Raw genomic sequence first — 8,849 nt, forward strand, 5'->3', positions numbered from 1 at the left:
TAATACTTATTAAAGCTACAGTCTGTTGTCTTTGTGCTAGGATTTTAAAATGCTAGTACTAAAGAAGAGCATACTTCTCTGGCGGACTGGAGTGACCAGCATTTGCGTGTCTCTAACGAGTAGTTTGTATTCCCTTCTAGAGGGGGATAAGAACAAGGTAGCTTGACTTAATGTTATCCCATTTTTTCACATGGCAGCTTCTGTCTGAAAAAGAGCTATTTAACGTAAGCCATTCATGTAGCGAAGAAAATTAATCTGTCTTCAAATCTTTCCCTCCCCCTACATGAAAAAAAATTGGAAGTGAAACTAGTTCTTACAAAATCTCTGGAGCCGTAAGTGCTTCTTCATCAGGAAATCAAATGAAGCACTTGCACAGACTGCAAACTTTTCCACACTGGTGCACTAATGTTGAATCTTTTCAGAAAAGATAACTTTCAGGTAGATAGTCTCTCACTACTTGGCATTTGGCTTGCTATCAGATAATGCTAGCAAAGGTTCAAGTTCTGGTTTGAATGACATGAACACCTGTCTGTTGGGACCTGGATTAGGATGCCAGTTCCTTATGTAAGCTACCAGACAGCTGTCAAATGACGATGATGTTTTGGGGTTCCTTCTGACCTAGGTTGGATGGAAACTACTGACCCAAAAGTGGGACTCTTGTCTTTCTGAGGTGTGTATTTTAATATTAAAAGCTGCTCTTTGTTTTCTAAAATGAGGTGAGCCTGATTGAGTTTCAAATGCATGTTTTATTTTGTCTCATTTTTAAGATATTTCAACTTGTAGAGGTGAGCTGTGAGGAAGCTATGCCATGTTCATCCCATTGGATATGCTGGTGTAATAGAGCTTTCTAGTTGTTCTTCATCCTGATTAAATCTGTGCATCTTGTTTTCTCCTTACTTAATGCTGACTTTTGAGCAGTAAAGAATTACTTTACATCAGCAAAATAATGAAAAAGGAACTTGGATTATAAGTAAGAATTTTTAGCTCAGCAGGAAGTAAAGCAAAAATGTGTAGGTCTGAACCCATTGCTCCTCTACATTTGATTTTAGCCTTGATTCATAGCAGAATGATGCATGTCACTTGAACTGAAGTCTGATAATGAACACCAAAAATGCAGGGTAATAAGCCAGGCCATTTAGAAGTGCTTGTACTTTACACGTACAAGTCTGAAGTCGCCAGACTTAAAAAAAAGAAAAGAAAATGCTCATCGTCTTAAAATAATGCTTCTTCAAGGTAACTCAGGTTAACATCCAAAATCACTGTCTGTTTTTGTGGTTATTGCTATGGATTTTAAAATAGTACTTCAGAAAAATACCATATGTATGTTGGTAGAACTTGCTTGCTGACTGACAATACAGTGAAGATGGCTTTGTTCTGGGAAAGTTTAGACCATTTACTGATTGTATAAATTTAGTTCTGATATCTGCGGTTTGTGTGTGTGGTCTGTAATCAATTTGTCTTGCCTTTTGCCTTCAGAAACTGCTACAACCAGAAAGACCACCGAGGCTTGCATCCCGGACTATTTTCCTTTGAAGAAGTTGAAACAAGGGACTCCTTTCTAATTTGGACATGGCTAATCGAGGAGCAACAAGGCCCAATGGGCCAAATGCTGCAAATAAAATATGCCAGTTCAAACTAGTACTACTGGGAGAGTCAGCAGTTGGCAAATCAAGTTTGGTGCTCCGTTTTGTAAAGGGCCAGTTTCACGAGTTTCAAGAGAGTACTATTGGAGGTGAGAAATAATGTTTCTTTTTCATATGTGTAATGAGTTTGTGTTATCTGTGCCAGTGAGTCCCCAGTATAATATAATGGCTCAATTTGGGTTGTTGACAGAACCTCTGTTTCAAATGGGGAATCCCTTCCTACCCATTACCCAGTAGGAGATGGCAGCAATTTGATCTGTATATTTTGAATCGCTCAGAATAATCAAAACTTGAATTTTTGTTAGATACTTATGAACCCAAATGAAAATAAAACTAGCTCAGTGATTCCAGAGGCTTCATGCATAATATTGAGCTGCTTAACATGAATGATTTTGGTTGCAGTAGAACAAAACTTAAAATATTGAAAAAAAAATTGACCATTTAAGCAGTCTGACTCTTATTTGTGAGTTGGAAAGATTTACCATGTATCTGTACTTTTCTCTGTAGCTTAGCAACTGCAGGATTTGGTTCTGCTCTCACCTGATACAGGCAAAGCAGACTCATTGGTTTCTAGATGAAGAAACGGTGTCTTTATAATTTATACCTTGCCTTCTACTTTAGTTGTCAAAATTGAATATTTATTTATTCCCATTAAACAGTTTCCTACCCCATGTATGTGAAGAGAAGCTGCTTATGTTCCCTACATTTAACTTTATTTGGCTAAATCTGACCAATTTACAAGATTTGAATGGTGGTTTTGGATAATCATTTATTGGAATAGTAGACTCACAAAAATTATACACTTAGATCCTAGAGACCAGTAGTAGTTTTTTAGTATCCCCTGCCTCTGCTACTTTAGTGAGCCCAATATCCATTGTGATATTTACGTAAATTAGTTATCGGGTTTCACATACTCATTTAAACTTGGGTTGAAGTTAAAGACTGACAAAGGTGACAAAAATAAGGAAATCCTGAGTTAAATCTCTTAACATCAGTTTATTGCTTTGTATGTAGTTGCAATGGATTCTGTGGGTATATAAAACACTACTTTGTTCCTGTGACTGTTGATAGAAGGGTGTTAATCATGTTCTGTTCTAGTACTGTATCTTTTTAATGCAGTGCATTTCTGATGCTAGGTACCTTTTATATTTGCTGACATGAAAAGTTGTATACAAAACTAACTGTGGTTTTCTATAACATGCCAAAAAGTCCCCAGGACAATTGCATACAAGTAAATTGCTAGCACCTTTTCCATAAATGAGAAATAAAGCATAACAGTACTGTGTGACACAGCAAGTTCATTACTCTGTAAAACGAATTCTGTAGTTACGTTTTTTTCCCATTTACTCAGGTTGGCTCTAATTTTACCTATCTAAAGAAGTGAAATACTGTTTGAAAATGCTCATTGGTATTACGAGCAAGCTGCAGAAGTACAGCTGATATATTTACAATATGCAAATGTATAGATATTAACTTGTTTAAATAGAGAAGGAAAAATGCATATTGCATAGTACATCCAGCAAAGTAACTCAGTGAAAAAGTCTCTAGGTTCAAAAAACACATTTCATTGGAGAAAATAATCTGGATCTGTGTGGCCTTTATTCATTTAAATAGTTTTCACTTTCCAAGTATACAAAATGGCCTTTGAACAGAGGGTAGCTGTGTGAATTTGAATAATAGGACTTCTCAAGAAAATGCATTTAGGTATTTTGTGCTTCTGTGTGTCTGAGATGTAGGTTTGAAAAGAACTTCAGTGCCTCTGTGCTACCGGTTGGTGGAGCAAGGCTCTTGGGTTGTTTTAACAGATGATTAAGCTGTTAAGATTAACAGGAGATTAATAAATGAACAAGATAGTTTAATTAATTTTGGTCTCAAAGTAAGAAAACGCTCATCTCTTCCAGGCAGACTTATGAAAACTTGGAAGCATTTTTTATGATGTAGAATCATGGTAGGCTACCTCTTTCTAGTTGCAGTTACCAGCTACACCTAGGGTCAGAGATGACTGAGTACTAGGATCAGTGTTTCATCCCATGGCAACACCTGCAGTTGAAACTCCCCACTCCTGAAGCCCTGTGTCAGTGGGCCAGATCCAGTGGCTCGACAGGCTATAGATTGCTGACCCCTGGTGTAGAAAACAGTGCTTTAGCATCCTTAGATGGCAACGGAAAGAAAAATGCTTGTTCTTGTACTGTTGGCTGGTATTCTGGTTCATTAACTGTTAGGCAGCAACACATTTTTTCAGAAGTCATACCTGCCGACTCTGCTGATTTTACTTCTTGCTTCCTGCAAAGCAGATAGCAGCTTCCCTGGAACTGAGTAGGAAAGCAAGAGCTTTGTTTTCAGGAATCCTGGCAGGGAGCACGCATCCCTAAAGCTGACACTAGATTGTTAACATTTTGGGGTGTGGAGAACTACAAAGATGAGTCTTTCGTGTCAATATTTGGAGGTTTAGTGGTGAGGCCAAGTACTGTTCAGCAATTGGACTCTCCTTTGTATTTCAGCAAGAACATGCAGAAAAGTTTGCTAAGCAAAGTATTTTAGAGAGATTAGCCATTCTGTTTTCTAAGTGCCGTTTTCAGTCATAGAGTGGCAAAACTGCATCAAACAGTATTTATGTCACTTTCTCATAGGTTTATTTAAACTGCAGCATTTTCCTACTGATCATCAGGGGATCTGCAAATTTGGAATCTAGTTTAGACTAGAATCTAGTTTATACAACATAAAATCAAAACAAGTCTTATGTCAGTCTGACAGATATTTTCTTTTAAAATCAAAGAAAAGACTAAAAGAACACAATGCAAACCAAAAGGTTAAAAGAATGATGCACAGTAAATGTCAATCTAAATCTGATAGCGTGAGGTGTCCTTGCCTGAGGCTTTGAAGATTACATTTACGTGGTAAGCTTGCTATATCAGGGGACCAGTGCCCTCAAGCATGCATTATTGGTCTGCATGGATTGCTTCTGAAACCAGAAGTGCAGCTGCATCTACGTAGAGTTGTGGCTACACTGCTTCTGTTATAGGAGCAGTACAGCGTGGAGTGGCATGGCATGCTTTAGGGTGCTGCTATAAGGTACAATAGATTTACTGTTACAGGTTTCTTAAGTAACCTGTAGGGCTATAAATTATTCTCTAGTCAATCCCTCTTGTTAATATGAATCTGTAATTATTCTTGACCTTTTCTTAAATATTCCTTATTTGAACTCCTTGATATGATTAAGAATAAACTTCTTACTATATATGATTCTTTGGAAGTTTTTATTCATAACATCTTTATAGAGCCTTCCAGGTTGGCAACAATGCGGGAGGGAGGGAGGGAGGTTTGGTATACCAGTATCTTACATTTCAGCAATAGTTGAATAGTTTCTTTTAATGCTGGAGACTATGCAGATGACACCATGGTGGTTCAGAGGCTGTACTTTTGTAAATGATTTTTTATGAATTATGAAATTAGTTAAATGCTTACAAAGAGTCCTGACACTTATGTTTCTAAATCTCTGTTGTGCAAAACCAAGTCTCAGTGTTTTCCACACTGTTCTCAGAATTGAAGCTATACCTATTATTTCTACTGAAATGGCAAAACTATTCAGTATTTCGGAAAGGACTGAACTTATGGCCTGATAGGATATCCTTAGTATTAGTCTTTCATGCCTTTTAATCCATCTGGATGAAACACTTCTGAAAGATAGAGAGCTGCTTAGTGGCAAATTTGCCTCAGTATTATAAAACTAAACGTTCTTCCTTAACCACTTTTTCCTTTCCTTTCTTAACCTTAATCGTTACTGTGAGAGAAGACAGAGTATCTAAGTAGTTCCATTCTGCCTGTTGGAGGTGAATAGCTGTTACAAGTATTCTCTTCCAAATGTTATTTTTATTATCAGATAAGGAGTTGCTGTGCTGAGGGAACATGTTTGTTACAGTGTGCATATAATATTAATGTTTAACGCAAAGTTGCTTGAACTTTTGCTTTCAACTTCTTTATCTCTTGTAGCTGCTTTTCTAACCCAGACTGTATGTCTTGATGACACAACAGTAAAATTTGAAATTTGGGATACAGCCGGCCAAGAACGATATCACAGTTTAGCACCAATGTACTACAGAGGAGCACAAGCAGCAATAGTTGTCTATGACATTACAAATGAGGTAAGTGCAGTTTGAAGAGTCAATCAAGAGACCTGGGATTTTCTTCCTGTTTCACTAACTTATGTGTGAATGTGGACAGATGGGTGATGTCAATTATAGCTGTAGTTAGAAACTCCAGTGTCATTTCTCCAGTGTAATAGGTGCCATGTGTAACAACAGTATATAAAGATGTGAAGTGCAAAATTTGCACAAAACAATTTAAGCTAAATCTTTTGGGTTTTCACTCAGACTAAACAATGTTATCAATAAGAATTTCCCCAAGCATGACTGGATCTAATAAACAGAGCCAAGTAAGCATTTCAGAATTTAGCTTCTAGTCCAGCACTGGGTTAGGAATTATTTTTTAAGATGTGTTGAAAATTTGGTGGTCTCAGAGAAGAGGATAGTTAAGCATTCTCTTTCAGTTCTTTCCCTGTCCTTACTCTGCCCACTTGTGAGTTTTATGTTAGTTTTTTGGTTATATGGTTTCAGCTAAGCACCTTTGGGAATTAAGGTAGGAATGTTTTGTTTAAAGGGCATGATTTAGCTTGTGGCTTTGGACAGTGTGCATATAGCAAACATTAATAGGCCTTTTCCCCAAAGAACAAGTATTGTATATTGGGATAACAGGTAACTACAGAAGGGCAATAAAAATGAGTTAAGTTATTTTAAATCATTAACAGGAGTCATTTGCGAGAGCGAAGAATTGGGTCAAAGAATTGCAGAGGCAAGCAAGTCCTAATATCGTAATAGCTTTAGCAGGAAATAAAGCTGACCTAGCTAACAAAAGAGCTGTGGATTTCCAGGTAGGTTGTACATGTTCTTGTTTACAAAATTAGTATTTTGTTACACTGCTAGACAGCTTAATATTACTTCTGAGAAGGCTATTAGCTTTAAATTACTTAAGCTAAACCTTTGTTTTAGCGTTTTGTTCTTAAATACAAACTATGACACGTTTCATTTATTCTATAAATGAATTCAATGAGAAGTTTATTTTTATATGATTGTGATATATAGTGACAGCTATCATACAAAAAGTGGCTCTTCTAATTAACCATTTCTCAATAAATATTTTAATTTCTTTCAGAGATTCTGTATAGTGTGACACGTTTATGTCTTTTATTAAATCGAATTTGTACTTTTTGAAATGGTCTCTTCAATGTGTCCCTTCAGCAGGAACACCTTTGGTATGTTAAAGATGATTATAAAGGCAGGCCATTTTCTGAGTAGGTCTGTTCCCCAAAAAAAGTCAGTTCTTCGTAGGACATGATGCAAAGCTTCCCAGTATTTTTATCGTGTTCAGATTATCTGAATCAAATTATTTTGGTCAGACTAGACCTTTAGTTTCAGTTGGCTTTTTAATGGATTTAAAGAAAAAGCCTCTGAGCAAACCAGTGGCAGAATATTATGTCAGACTTGCTTATGATCTGCTCTGCTGATTATTTGCTTGCACACCTTATAATTTTGGTGTTGCTAGTGATCTTTCCTCCTTTCATACTTTTATCTGCAAATCTATCTGAAATACCTTGGATGTGATAAGAACAGCACATAAACTAAATTGCAGAATTAAAAAAATAATTTATTCCTGTTTTAATATGCAACTTTCAGGAAGCACAGGCTTATGCAGATGACAACAGCTTATTGTTCATGGAGACGTCTGCTAAAACTTCTATGAATGTAAATGAAATATTCATGGCAATTGGTAAGTAATAAGACTATTACCCAGCTCTCTTCTTCTTGTTACTTGAATTCTCTTCCCCTCTGTGGCTCTCAGCTTCACTGGCAACTTTTGTTAAAGCTCTTTTTTTAATCTAAACTTGGATGAACTTATTGGTAGCACAGATATACAGGCTTCATCTTTTGCACCAAAAATTACCCCATTACCACTCTCAGAATAAGAATTCCTGTATCACTTCTGAACCCAGAAGTTGTACGTAGCAATCTTAACTTGTTACCATTGTGTAACTATTCTGGTTCAGTTCTGTTTTAAGATTACAGCAAAATGAGCTAAAATACAAAATTTACTATATATTGAAAGAGCTGTTTCTTATAGTCACATGGGTAGAAAATACCTTGACTTACTCCTTCCTAAAAGCAAGTCTTCTTGCAAGGATTTTTTTTTAAAATGAGTTAAAAGGTCTTGAGTTTTTGAAAGAACACTGACAAACCCTTTACAATTAAGACACATGGGGCTGGAAACGTGCCTTCTGATGTTTGTACAGAGATTAAAATATCTTGGGCTTTATTAGAGGCAAATAGTAGTAGTAATTGAGGCTGGGAATGTTGACTTTCCATTGAAAGGAGGATAAAGGAATTGAAACATCTGGAATGTTCTGATTTTCACTAAATATCCCCTAAATGTGTTAATTCTATATGCAGCAACCAAAGCTCCAGAAAATGTTGCAGAAGACAAGACAAATGAGTGTCTGGTTTCAATATCCGTGTTGAATAAAAAGCTGAAAGACCAAGTTTGATTTAAAAGGAGATTGTTTAAAAACAAAAAATATTAGTAGTCTCCCAAAAACTTCTGGGGCCCTCAGAGTAAAAGTCACAAGTGTTGTTTTAGTCATAAACCTAATCTGATTTTTTTTTTTTTTTTTTATAATGGAATAATTACAGAATTGAAATGGAAAACAAACAGAATTGATTCAGATTGTGTAGCTTTAGTAGCCTCGGACCATAATCTACTTAGTCCACCTGTCTGCTCTTGCGGGGGCACAGCTCCAGCCAGTGCTGTGTCAAGAATGCCTGTCAAGGATGATCGGCAGGGATGGAGTGCCACCACCCCATGCCACTGTATCCTCCAAGGAATGGGGGAGGAGCGGGGAAGCTTGCACATGGTGGCTACCACTGCCCCACACTGCCATCACTCCACATCTGGCCACGAGCGAGCCTCCTCTCCACCATCCCTCCCAGCTCCTGGGAGGCAGGGGGAGTGGAGGTAGCGTCGGATGCAGAGTGACGGCAGCGTGGGGTGGGGTGGGGTGGCGGCCATGTGCAAGTTTTCCCCTCCTCCCCCAGAGGTGGGAAGGCACCTCCTTCCCTGGCCGCCTGGGAGGCAGCACTGTGGGGCAGTGGTGCTCCC

The 8,849-nt window shown here is 37.5% G+C and overlaps 1 protein-coding gene across 1 annotated transcript in view; it reads left to right on the plus strand.

Annotated features, from left to right (window-relative positions):
* The first annotated feature begins 401 nt into the window (after positions 1-401).
* The window catches only part of RAB5A (RAB5A, member RAS oncogene family), a 23,639-nt gene continuing 15,191 nt past the window's right edge, over positions 402-8,849 (plus strand). Inside the window, exons 1-5 of the mRNA XM_019508741.1 lie at positions 402-670; positions 1,477-1,732; positions 5,634-5,785; positions 6,448-6,570; positions 7,373-7,466. Of these exons, the coding sequence (XP_019364286.1) occupies positions 1,570-1,732; positions 5,634-5,785; positions 6,448-6,570; positions 7,373-7,466 (532 nt within the window). The 5' untranslated portion in view covers positions 402-670; positions 1,477-1,569. The remainder of the gene's footprint in view (positions 671-1,476; positions 1,733-5,633; positions 5,786-6,447; positions 6,571-7,372; positions 7,467-8,849) is intronic.

Source organism: Gavialis gangeticus, unplaced genomic scaffold (assembly GCF_001723915.1).
Source record: "Gavialis gangeticus isolate Ggan-Ray unplaced genomic scaffold, GavGan_comp1, whole genome shotgun sequence".
NCBI lineage: Eukaryota > Metazoa > Chordata > Crocodylia > Gavialidae > Gavialis > Gavialis gangeticus.